Raw genomic sequence first — 12,634 nt, 5'->3', positions numbered from 1 at the left:
ACAGCTAACAGCCAGGTTTGTAGGCTGCTTGACTCATTCAAAAAGTCCAGGCTCTCGACACCTAGCTGTCAGATTGCCTTCGACAGCAGTGGCAGCTCTACAATCACCGACTGCAAGACCACTTGAGAAAGGAAGCTCCCTACCGATTTTTCAGTCTTGAGTCCTTATTAAAAAAAAAAAAAAAAAAAAAAAGGACTTAGAGAAAGGCTGTGTTCAGCTGTTAAAGGCCCAGCTACTGGCTTTGGGTCCAGAGGCATTTTAGTTAAGACGCCATTCTTAACATCTTTCCTGCATTCCTGCCGTGCAAGCTGTCAAGACTGACCTGGTGTTAACAGCGCTGCTGTTCAAATACTAACCTTTTTTTCTCGTTCAACCTTCATCGCTGCCTGGGCCTGATTGCCTCTGGCTCCAGGTACTGATCCACAAAGACCTCTGGCCACATGCGGTAAGTGAGGGTGGCTCATAAGGCCTGTGGTCATCTGAGGCGGCATCTGACTATGCAGTACTATTGGCAGCCTCTGAACAGGCGCTGGGAAGGTGTTAGTATATGGGGCTCTTACCAATGGAGGGAGCGGGTTAGGCTGAGAGAGGATCTAAGTGGAGGAAAAAACAACAAAAAGAGACATTTCACAATTAGAAAAATTGCCAACTAGATTGTATGTTGGCATTACCTTAACGGTGAAAAAAAAATTGCTGCTCTGCTGTCACACTGATGTCAAGAAAATAGGCTTTTATGTTAAAAGGTCACGCGTGAACTGCGGAAAGAGCCATCCGTATAGTGCTGCTGCGTCTGAAAGTAGTACCAACAACTTAAAACCAGCATGTAATAAGGGAAGAGGCCTGTACAAGGCAGTGGAAGAGTCCCTAGTGAAACACAGCCCTGAAAAGGCTAGGTAGTCTCTGCTAGTGGCAATCCAAAAATCAAATCTCAAGTCCTGCAGTCAAACACTCTAAATGCTAAGAGAAAGAAATACCCTCCATTTCTAGAGAGGCTACACTTCCCTAGCAGCCTGGCTACAGTCACCCTCATAAGCTGTGCTCCCTGGAACGCCAGAAGCAAACCAAACCCTCTGCCATCAGCTCCGCTTTGTATGGACTGTGACCTCCAGAGATCCTTTCCAACCTGAACTGCTCCATCAGTACCTCAGAGCCGCATCTCAGACAAACTACAAATCTGCCTTGTCTTTAAACATTTAAAATACGCACTGGGACCCTTCTGAGACACAAAGCTTCTCCCCTTCCCCAACCAAGGGATGTGTTTTTGCAGGGTGAGGTGCATTACAGCTGCACGGGGAAGCCAGCAGAACAATTGTCCGTTCTATATCATTCACAACTTGTATTAAATTCCTCAGCCTGCACAGAACTCTTCAAAATCAAACACACCACAAAATCCGCACTACTAGTTAGCAAGATCAGGGAGGGTTTTTTTCTTGAAATCGGTTTTCTCACGCCATGTCATTTTAAGGATTCCAGTTTGTACCTCCCCATGATAAAGCCTGAGGAAACACAGCCGGGTTACCAAGTCAGCAGGGTCATACAGAGAAAGAGATTTGTTTGTAGGAAGCCACCAGTCACCTACCTGTGGTGCAAACTGTGCAGGAAACGGCTGTGTCATCCTCACAGCAGCAGCTGCTGACTGAAACTGCTTCTGGTAGACAATGCTGTTCATTTTATTGGACTGATTGTTAGGACTTGTAGAACTGGCCCTAAAGAAAAGAACACCAGTTAGAATCACACTGCCCTCATCCAGAGGATGTTTGTGCCTTGAGTTACAACTTAACTAGAAATTCAGCATTGGATGGGGAAAAATAATCTCTTAGAGAAGCTAGTGTCAGATATCCTTCTGGATCTACCATCAGTTTCAAACGCAAACAAACTCCTAACTTAAGAATACAAAAGAGAAAAGATAATCAGAAATATTTAGGATATGGAAAGATTCCAGGGTAAAGTCTGTATGAAAGTGGCCTTTCCCAAAAGTATTGTTAATGCAAATACTGATAGTAAAAGCGTGTTCCCCTTCCCATCCCTGCTACCTTATGTTCAGTCCTACCCCTTTACACTGTTTGCTCTACCGTGTCAAGTTCAGAGCTTGTCACAACAGGCATTAAGCACGCATGGGAGAAGCTGCAATGTGCAGCTGCTTCTAGTCTGACCCTGTTGTCAAATGTTTCAAAGTGTGCTTGAGCAGATTTCAAGAATTCACAGAGAACGCTCTCCCCATTTCATTTGGTTAAGAACGTACCTCTCCGTTAAAACTTTCAAGAGGTGTTGAATCACCATGAATTAAGTGAAGCCTGCAAGACTGTCTGGGGGAAGGGCACGAAAGAGCCCTTGGAAAAAGAGAAAAGAATGAACAGCCTTCTTTAGGAAATGGAGCTCGATGTGCAGAGTTCTCATGCTGAGTGTGTGGGTGATAACGCTTACTCAATGTAAAATGAGCAGTGGGGCACCAGCGGCAAAGGAAGCCAGCTAAACTCAACACGCCCCATCATTTTGTAAGCTTTAGAAGTCTCTGTTCAGTTTTCACTTTGAACTCTTGAGATCTATTACGCTTTTGTCGATCTTCCCAGTATCTCTACACTTACAAGCAAAAGCCTATGATAAGCCCTGTTTTGGTTGCTAGGAGAAGAGACATTTTGTGTAGAACCTCTAAGATATACAACATCGAGTCAATTGTCCTAAATGCCGACTAGCTTGCAAATTCAAATGTTTCTTTTTCCTCATCCCTTCACTTTTTTCTTAGGTGAAGTATTGGTGGCATGACTTCAGCACTGCATGCAGGAGGTCAAACTCTCATTTCTACTTCACTAGAAAAGCCTGAACACCATCAGTCTGCAATAGTGAAAACCACCAATTATTATGCACAGGAGCGCAGCTTGCAAGAACAAAACTATCTTGAAGCAAAGTTCCATTTCCAAGTTCTTTCAGCCCACTCACAACTTCACCCACAAGCAGTCCAATAGGTTTACCATGAAGTGCATCTGCATGTGAGCAAGATTCTGTTAATTCTGCCAATTAACCAAGCAAACAGCTTACTGATTTCCCTTGTGAGCAGCTTATAGACCTTGCACCAATTCTTTATCTCATCTACCCTGCTACTTCTGTGCTTTCCTGGTACAATCCCGGGTCATTTTACATGACTTGATTAGTTTCATTTAATCAAAAAAATCCCAAATTTTTAATGTTTCATTTCAGAGCTAGATACTTCTGGCCAACTACAGCAGATCTGTTGACCTGACATTCCAGTAGGAATGCTGCTTTTAAGCTGAGATTAAGCATTGTGTTTCATATTAGTAGCCCCTCACCTCATACCTTTCAGAATTGGCTGCTCATGCATTACTAGGTACATTTTCTAGCTCTGATTTCAAGGAATTTTGAGCTCAAGAGAGATTTACCGGAAGGGACTGGAGGTTGGAGTAGTACTTCTACCAGTAACTGGTGGTGTTCCAGGTTTGACATCAATGCCGCCTCCAAAGGCCTTCAGGTCCATTTCTGATATCTGAAAAACGCAGCAATTGACAAGTTAGTTCTAACTCAAAGAAAAGTTACATTTACTAAGTAACTGTTAGCTTACCTCACATTTTTCTCAATGAAAATAGGTCACTTAAGTGAAGCCAGAGTGTGCCAAGTGAAGGAAGTGAAAGCCAGATTGTGAAACAGTTTCTTATAATTAGGACAACCCCAGCACCATAAGCACCTCTGTGTACAAATTTCCTGCGCTGTGTACAAATTCAGCACTTTCAGCAATGGTATTGGATTTCTAACTTGATCTTCTTGCATAATGAAAGGAGATTCATGACTCATTTCACATATCTGAACCATAACGGCAACAATAAATCAGTTAAAAGTGAGTGGCTGTTCTAAGTTGACTTCCTTCAGCAGGAACATAACGGAACCCTTAACACAGGGCAGGAAAGTCGCCTAAGGCCATCATCCCACTGTAGGTCTTCCTCATTTCTTGTTGAAATGAGCAATCATTTTCCAACCTCAACTGTAGCAAGAAACACGCTGCTTCTTGGAAAATGGGCTCATAAACATTACAAGGGTGAAAATGCGTGGCCAGATCATATGAAGCTAGAAAATAGCATGGTGCTAAAATCACCGTATATTCTCTTTGGTGAGTGACAGGATGAAAACTTCATCTAGGTGATCTGTAATTCCAGCTGCCATTACTGTCCAAGACACGGAATTAACTCCTGAGAGAGATTTTTCTAATCACAGTTGTAAGGCCATTGGGACAGCAGGGCCATTTTATACTCAAAAGCATCCTAAAGTCTAGGCCACAAGTGGTAAGGATTTCCAGTGCAGCTCCAGAGCTAGGTAACTCCCTGCTCTGGGGAAAGACCTTGCTGCACCTGACAGAAAGCTTAGCTGTGTTCATGTCCAGTGTTATCACCCACTGCTCACCTGAAAGTATGCTGCAACTGCGCTGTGCTGCACACTATCCGAAAATCCCCGGTGCCTGTAAATCTGTGATTCCATCTAAGACAAGAGACCTTGTGATTGGAAGCCAGCTCCACACATCCCCTCATTAGCAATTACCACAGCAGTTCCAGATAAAGGAGATTCCTTCCTAGGTATTCAAGTTTCTTGCACTATTTCAGGATTATCTCCTTACTGGAGCTGTCACTCAAGGAGAGTTGTCTTCAGCTGCGCTATTCAGAAAAGCAGACTCCCAGCAACATTAGTAGATTTTAATTCTGGCTTAAGGTCGCAGCTGATACAGATTTCACCAAGTCCCTAAAACTCCAGTTTGTTGCACTGGAAAGATCGGATCCCTTGACATACACTCTTAGATTCAAGTTTCAGCACAGAACAGAACAGGTTTTAATGTCCTCACAAATGTGAGGACAAGGGATAACTTCCCTTCTCAGGAGTCATCTACACAAAGATGCATAAATTTGTCTCTTGCAGTGTTTTTCAGCCTGGCTACCTGACTGGAATTCTCCAGGACACTCACCAATCTGGAGGACAGGGCAGTATGAGTAAAGATTAGATCTACTCTGAACGGCAGGCATTCCCTATTTGACAGTACAACAGGTATACTGCCGAACAGACACGTACAGCAGGAGGCGGCATTGCAGATGTGGTTGGTGCACTTGGTGGTTTGGAAGCATGTGAGTGAAATCTTACAACTTGTTTCTGGTCTCATACTGGAGCAAAATGTCAACTGCATTCATGACCAGAATCAGAAACCAGGCCTGGCACTGTAATGTTGTTCGCCTGCTGCTCTTCTTTTCTACACAGCTTCTACATGAAATACCCTACTAGTCCATGACTAATCTTCACAGGCTTATCTATCTTCCTCTCCCTACCTTTTAAGGTCAAGGCAGGTTTTCAGATGCAAGAGTCAACACAGGTTGCTGTGCCGGTTCTAAAAAACAGCAAGCAGCTGTGCTTCGTATTCATTTTTGTACTGTAGATGTACCAATGTTGTTACCTTTCCAGTTGCAGCAATCATGCTGTGTTGAGTTCCTGCTGGGATTAATCCTCTGAAAGGCTGGGTTACTTGTGCAGGTCTGCTTAGATTTTGAGCCTGCGCTTGTGGTGGTGTGTGCTGTAGTGGTGGTTGCAAAGATTGGGGTAGGGCAATAAGTGGCTGTGCTGTGGATCCAAAGTTGGGCAGAGAAATTTGTGATCCTGGCAAAGGTACCGTCACCTGGAAAAAAAATAAACACAAGATCACCAGTAACATATACACAAGGACCTTTATTTACTTTCTTTACTAGCTCTATAACTTAATCTACTTTCAAAGTAAATGGCTTAATGAGTTCATACATTTACCCAGACAGCTGCAAGCAAATAACTGAATGTAATTGTTTAGCCTGTCTTCATAATCAGTTCTAATACCATTTGTTTCTGAAGAGCAAAAATGCAGAGTTGCATGCTAGCTACTAACTCCATCATTCAACATGACTTCATTGTATGAAGAAGTAAATTTAACTCAACTCAGAAAATAAAACTAGAATGAAACAGCTAGTTAGTTTTTTTTTTTTTAATTAAATTTTTAGTATGTTTTTTAACTTCAAATAATTTTACTCATCATAAGGACACTGCTTGGGATAAAAACTAGATTTCACTTTCCAGGAGTCCCATCAGCCAGCATTTCTAAGCTTAAAAAAGACCCAGAACACCAGAACAGCTGCGGCCAATCCCTTGTTTGGATTAACAGGGAGTGCTGTGGGCTGAAAACACCACAGAATGGTAGTGATAAATGTGAAAATAACCACAGCAGTGACCTGACTGACAGGAGGTGCTGCATTTCCTAGTCTGACCATCAACCCACAGCTTGCAAAATTGTATTTTGAGTGTGACTAGAAGAATGATATATTTTCCAGATGTGAAAAGACTTACTAAGGTTCTGCTCTGAAGGATAACATAGATTAAAAGTACAGAGGCAGTGAAGCTTGAACACATTAAGAACGCTAACCCTTCTAAAAGGGTCCTTAAAACTTTATGCTATATTTTTAACAGATGAGATCCATTTTTTTAAGACTCTTCTAGACACCAGTCTGGACAACTTTTCATGCGTAAGAAGTAGTCTATTATAATAAACTAGCCCATCATAACAATTAAAAAATTTAACCAGATTATTAAAACCACTAGAGAGCATCCTGTAAATACAATGGAATGCTTGCACAAAGCAAATTAACAGATCTTTCACAAAATAATTCAAAAACCGTCAAATAGCTTGAGTTATTTTACAAGCCTCCTAATATAGGTTACTGTTTGCTGACTTGGTTGTCCTGTTTGTCTGTATAATCATTTATCTGCTGACTTCTCAAGTTTTCTATGTATTTGATACTGCTGACATACATAGCAGCTCTGAGGTTTCATCTCAATGAGATTTAGTGTTAACAATTAGGCTGCACTAAGCACCTGGAGTTTGTCTCTCTCCACCATCACTAACTGATACCTGCCCCCCAGGAAAGGCAGCATATGCTGTGATCAACTAGCAATATCACTGTGCCAACTAAATCTTTGCCTTTCACCGGAAAATGAACTATTTAAGAGAAGGATGCCAGAGACAAACGATCAACATGAACTTGTAGGCCATCCAAATTCTCAGCAGTTCAGTTTTTCAGCGCTGCTGCAGTAGCTCTGCTTTGCTATCGATTTTCAATTCTTGCATCTTAGAAGAATTTAAGATTGTCTCAGCCCTCACCTCCACTCCCACCCCACAAAACACACCACCAACAACACACTTTTAAGAAGAATACAATTTAGGAAATTTACCATGCCATAGTTTACCTGCTGGAGAGCACTGGGAGACTGGGCAGTGTTGTAGAAATTGCTCTGGCCAGGCTGTTGAACTTGTCCAGAGTACAGATTTGAAGCCTGGGTGAGCGTAGCTCTGGCCTAGGAAGAGTGAAAGACACCATACATTAAGATGTCTTAGAAGAGCGGTTCAGAGACAGCTTGGCACGTTATTCTGTATTTCAACCAGTACAGTAGAAACCACAACAGAGGAAGCTGACAACCTGAAGGTTCCAGCCTGTGACAAAGCTCTCATTTGCAAGCAGTAGAATAGCCCTTTATCACCTACTATAATAGAAATTAAACCTGTAGCTCCAGTTAGAGACAGAAGTGCAAGGAGCTCTGTAGTTTGGGGAACAATCCTCAATTCAGAATACGCTAACGTACCTTTATGAAATTAAAGAACATTTTATTCCAAGTGTCATAAGTTTCCTGCCACCTTACTATCATGCAATTATCACAGAGGTGGGCTTACCCCAAGCTGAGCAATGCTTGATTTATTATTGCATTATCTGTATGAAACCATTGCAGAAGTTTTGCATTTTGGAGCATTTCCTACCTGGAGAATGTGTGTATCAATAAGCTGAGAGCCTCCCAGTCCTGAAGCTTGACTAAGTTGATGTTCGTATAAGATAGGAATAGGCTGTGTATTAGAAGTCTGCTGAAACGCCAGGCTTGACTGTGCCTTAGCAAGCTCCTGGTGTTGTACTGCTGGGAAGTTGTGTAAGGCTGTGCCAGACAGAACTACTGGTGATGGCTGAGACAAACCACTTTGCATAAAAGCTTGCTGGGATCTGCAAGAGATTGAAGCATTGTACATAAAAATGCAGGCAGAGCTCAACAATGAGCCACCAAAAATTAAAAACACAAGTTATATTCGTTAAACGGAGCTGAACGGTTAGCTCCATTGAACAGATTTTCACTTGAAAAAGGTGGATTTTTCTATTTACTCTGCACACAACAAAATAAAGGCTACTAAAGGCCACAGGAAAAAGAAGCTTAAAGTACATGTAGCTATTTAGATGTGTGTGCTAAAATAGTTTCTGCATAACTTAAATGTAACATACAGAAGCTACCAGTTCTTAGTTCCTGTGCTATAACGCAGGACAGCAGGGAAGCACCACATGCAAGTAGTTCCACTTAGTCATGAAGCAAACTGCTTTGTTCTCTTGGCTTCACAGATCTCCGTAGTCCAACTTACAACACTTACAAGGTTAAATCACTGGATGCTGACAATTGTAGCTTCCAAATTAATGTTTTGGCTTCAAAATAGCAATACAGACACCACAGCCTTTAATTTTAACTAGATATTCAATTCCCTTGTCACCACTATGGGGAAGTTGCAGTTTGTTTAAAAAACAAAGACCGAAATCAGTTACAGCACAGCACCACAGACAGGCTGTTATAGTCCATCAGGAGTATTTATCCAAACATTTCCATTAAGAGACTGCTAAATAGCCACCTTCAGACTAAAGAACCTGAGTTTTTAAACAAATGCCCCTCTCAAAGCTCTTCAGCTCAAAGGAGAATTGTTTTGATGTAAAAATACTTTTTACTTTATCCCTTGGTCGGTATGTACCAGCATAGCACTGGTCCTCTTAATCCATTAATGTAGTGGTCGTGTGCTTGCCTGACAGAACACCCAGGTTAGCTTTGTTCTGTACCTTTCCTTAACTGCAAAACATTCTTAGAGTTGCAGGGTTTTTTTTTTTGTTTGTTTGTTGTTTTTTTTTTAAACCAGTAACCTGCACATCTCAAAGCTTATCCTCCTCTGCACCTTTAAAGATGTGGGAAAATATTCATACTCTTACAATAAAATAGCACAACCCAAAACTCCATTAATACTGGGTTTGTGCATGACCAGATCAGCCAGAAGCCTTTATTTAATCTGGACTGCATGCCAGACTGATTGTGCTTCTGCAACTAGCCAACTGTTCACAACAACTTTCGTCAGCTGTGGCAGGACAAGCAATATTTGGTCCAACAAAGTCAGCCAAGCACAAAGTCAGGATACACATGTAGTCAATTAAATCTTCTGTGGCTTCAGCCTCCTACATTGCAACAAGCAGGTTTTTCTACAGCACATGCAAAACCCTGTAATTAAATTTCCAAAGAGACTTTGTCAAAGTGGAACTAACAAAATTTGTCAGAATTACACTACTGTGAATCAGTTTTAAAACAGAATGCAAGGAAGCTTTGGAAAGGCTTACAGTGGAAATTTGTCTGGCTATCAATGCCACTTGAGAGATACTGGTCTTCCCATTGTCTTTTGCAGCAAACAGGAAGCATTTGTTCTAAAACATATCCTGCTATCCCTATGCCTCTGAAATTAAGTTTCTAGCACCTATGGGGTTCAAACTAGGATTTCGAAGTGTTTCAAGACTCCAGTGTTGGTTTGATTAGAAAATAAATTCCGCCACTCAAGACCCCAAGAAATTTGCATACGCTACCTACCTATAAGGTTGTAAGGAGGAGTTGAACAACTCTTGGGCTTGTGAAACTGCTGGTGCTGCTCCTAAACTCAGCTGAGCTTGATGCTGTCCTTGCAGAGGTGCATAGATGGGGATGGGGATCTGCTGAACTGAAGCAGGCTGCATAAAAAAGAAACCATTAAATATCCAAGGACAAGAGTAACACAGAAAAGCTACAGTTAAATGCCTACCAGAATTTGCATAACATTATAAAAAGTAAACAAAGAACGTCAACTCCCAAGGCTGCACACAGAGCTGGTACTGCTCCGATTCAGAAAATCACTGTCTAGTTGAATTTTACACTTTTCCTTGCAAATAACCAGCAGAATCTGAATGAATCATTTAGATTTGCGTACAAAACAACTGCACAAAACTGCATACAATTTTGTACTACAAAAGTTGAATAAGCCTGCACTAACATGGCTACAAAAACACCTCCTGTGAATACGTACTTTTACATCAAGTATATTTGTGAGTGAAAGCTTATTCTCTCAACTTTCATGACAAATGCTTTCATTCTCAGGAACTGTAGAGATCAAACACCACCTGCATGCACCAGAATGAAATAGCAAGGGCAGGTATGACCTCATTTTTGCACAGCCTTTAGTCTCACTCTCCCCTGCCCCTGTTAGCTCACTAGTAGAGCTTTAGAGGCAATATGGACAGGGAGGGGGGAAAGAAAAAAAGAAAAAAAAAAAGAAATCCCCAAATACCTGAGAAAGCCCTGGTTGAAAGCCTTGCTGTTGGGCCAGAGAAGGTGGTGCCAAACGTGCATGTTGGGTATTGAACAGATGACTTGTATCCATGTAAAATGCTGGGATCTGAGCTGCAGTACCTCAGGAAGAGCAATACAATTAGTACCCGATTCCAAACATCTCCCTGCTACAAAGGTTTTCATCAAGAGTTGGGGATGCAGCCACTGCCAGTACTTCCCAGTGTGACAGCTACCAGAGAGACTGGGAGAAGAAACAGGACGGAAGAGCCGGGTGCCTAACCAGCTTTGGTATCTTTTCCAATTCATCCCCAGAGTCTCTCAGTTTTGCATATGCATCTTCAGTCCCATGAAATTCTTGGGGGACAAGCAACAGATTCTGGCCAAAACAGGCATTTGGGTGAAGGAAGGGAAAGAAGATGCTATACTATCATGCAATTTAGGTTAACTATACATAGGGTTTTCTTTAAAGAAAAACGCAATGATTCTGAACTATTGTAGCACTTTAAGAAATCAAGACTAAGTCATTCTTGGATTTAAAGTGATTTACAATTCTGCAACAGAAAAATGGTGTATTGAGAGATTCAAACTTACTTTCCTCAATAAACTAACAACACAGAATTATCTTTATACTTACTGATAGAAACTTGCATACTTAGAGCAAGACACAATTAGTGAATATTTGCTTACAGAATGCTCTCCGTCATTCTGTCTTTACTGCAGATAAAACGAGAACTGAATTAAAGTCTCCAGCTTCTAAAAAAGCAGACACATGGCTTCTCAGCCACAAACACTATTACCTGCTGCAGACTGAGACACATAGACCTGGGGACTTTGCTGTTGCTGAGCAATGAGGGATGGCATGCAGCTCATCTGGGAAAAGTGACTGGCAGAAGCCAGGCTGCTCGTCTGCAACTGCTGTGGTTTCACTTTACATATGTTAGGAGGGTCTGAGGTGCTTGCAGTCTTCGTACTCAGTGAAGAGGTTGTGTATGTTCCAGCTCCTAGGACAGAGGCAAGTCATACATCGTGAAACAGCTAAAGATATTTCAAAGCCTCATCTTTCAGCAGTCAATGTTTTGGGACAGCTATGCAAGCACAGCTACAGCTGGTTAAGAACACTGAAACCTAATGCAGCTGTTTCCATCAAGGTAAGATGGACAGGGAAGACAATTCTGTTAATTTCACTATAGGAAGTACTGCAAACATAATACATCTCCTTTCTCAAGTACAGGAGTGTATAAAAATACTGAAGCAGACATCTTAGTTATGTAACAAAATACAGCAATGCACAGTGGTTGTGCCTCTCATGGTTGAGAGGTGGGTTCCAAAGAAAGGTCTTTTTCAAGCACTTCAGCTGAGATTTGGCCATATATTCTGATATTCCAAGGTGTGAAGATTTAATCAGATATAGCACTGTTTATTTGCTGCAAGTAACCAAGGTGGAAACCAGCACTGTTTCTGAAGAGCAGCTGGACATTTGCTCTGCCTAGTGTGAGGGGGGTCTTGGTTTGAGCTCTTGAAGGTTTGACTCCAAAAGCAAGAGCACATATAAAAGCTAAGACTGCACTAGCTGGATATCAGAACTACTATCTGCTCCAAAATCTACTTGCTTGCCTTCATTGAGCTGAACAAAATGAAACCACTAAGGCAGCCAACAGAAGTTCAACTCTTTCAAGTCCATATAAGTAGCGTAGGCAGAGAGATGTCATCTTAATATTCTTTCAACTGACGGAAGTGAAACAGGCGAAGTATCTCCTTGTTAATTCGAAGGTGTTTGGGAAGCTGCTGTTTAGACCTGACATTTCATACTAGCATAAGACTTCTGTTAGCTTTGTATTAAACATAACTCCAAAGGGAATCTAATCTCTTAAAAAACATAACCAAGGAACAAGACAACAGGTTACTACAATCTTGACATATCGTACCTGATAGCGAAGTTGTCGGTGTAACTGAGGCCACAGGAATAGGAGGCATTGAAGCACTAGAGAAAGAGCTGTAAGTACCACTGCTTGGCCCAGTGTTGCTGCTGCTGCTGCTACTGCCGCTGCCACCAGCAATGGGAGATGCTGCTGAGGTCACTGGTGAACTCTTCTCCCCCATGTTTGGGGAATTCTCCCATGCTTTGCGTGCAGACTCCATCTATTTAAAAGAAAACAAAATTTCCTCATCTATTAGGAAGTTTCCACTAGTC

The 12,634-nt window shown here is 41.8% G+C and overlaps 1 protein-coding gene across 23 annotated transcripts in view; it reads right to left on the bottom strand.

The window, feature by feature from the left end:
* PRRC2C (proline rich coiled-coil 2C) overlaps window positions 1-12,634 on the bottom strand; it is a 76,686-nt gene that overhangs the window by 3,474 nt on the left and 60,578 nt on the right. For 8 of the 23 annotated variants that reach the window (XM_074597650.1, XM_074597645.1, XM_074597661.1 and 5 more), the window contains 10 exons: window positions 12,369-12,582; window positions 11,241-11,444; window positions 10,442-10,563; window positions 9,712-9,848; window positions 7,817-8,051; window positions 7,237-7,359; window positions 5,441-5,659; window positions 4,408-4,482; window positions 3,396-3,499; window positions 1,580-1,706 (listed from right to left, as the gene is read on the bottom strand). In XM_074597650.1, the coding sequence (XP_074453751.1) occupies window positions 1,580-1,706; window positions 3,396-3,499; window positions 4,408-4,482; window positions 5,441-5,659; window positions 7,237-7,359; window positions 7,817-8,051; window positions 9,712-9,848; window positions 10,442-10,563; window positions 11,241-11,444; window positions 12,369-12,582 (1,560 nt within the window). Of the gene's footprint in view, window positions 1-18; window positions 164-356; window positions 594-1,579; window positions 1,707-3,395; window positions 3,500-4,407; window positions 4,483-5,440; window positions 5,660-7,236; window positions 7,360-7,816; window positions 8,052-9,711; window positions 9,849-10,441; window positions 10,564-11,240; window positions 11,445-12,368; window positions 12,583-12,634 lie in introns of those variants that run through there. The other 15 variants (XM_074597669.1, XM_074597659.1, XM_074597665.1 and 12 more) reach the window with 11 other exon arrangements.

Source organism: Larus michahellis, chromosome 8, assembly GCF_964199755.1.
Source record: "Larus michahellis chromosome 8, bLarMic1.1, whole genome shotgun sequence".
Classification (NCBI taxonomy): domain Eukaryota; kingdom Metazoa; phylum Chordata; class Aves; order Charadriiformes; family Laridae; genus Larus; species Larus michahellis.
The sequence above is the reverse complement of the archived record's forward strand: the minus strand, read 5'-3'. Positions and strand labels throughout refer to the sequence as shown.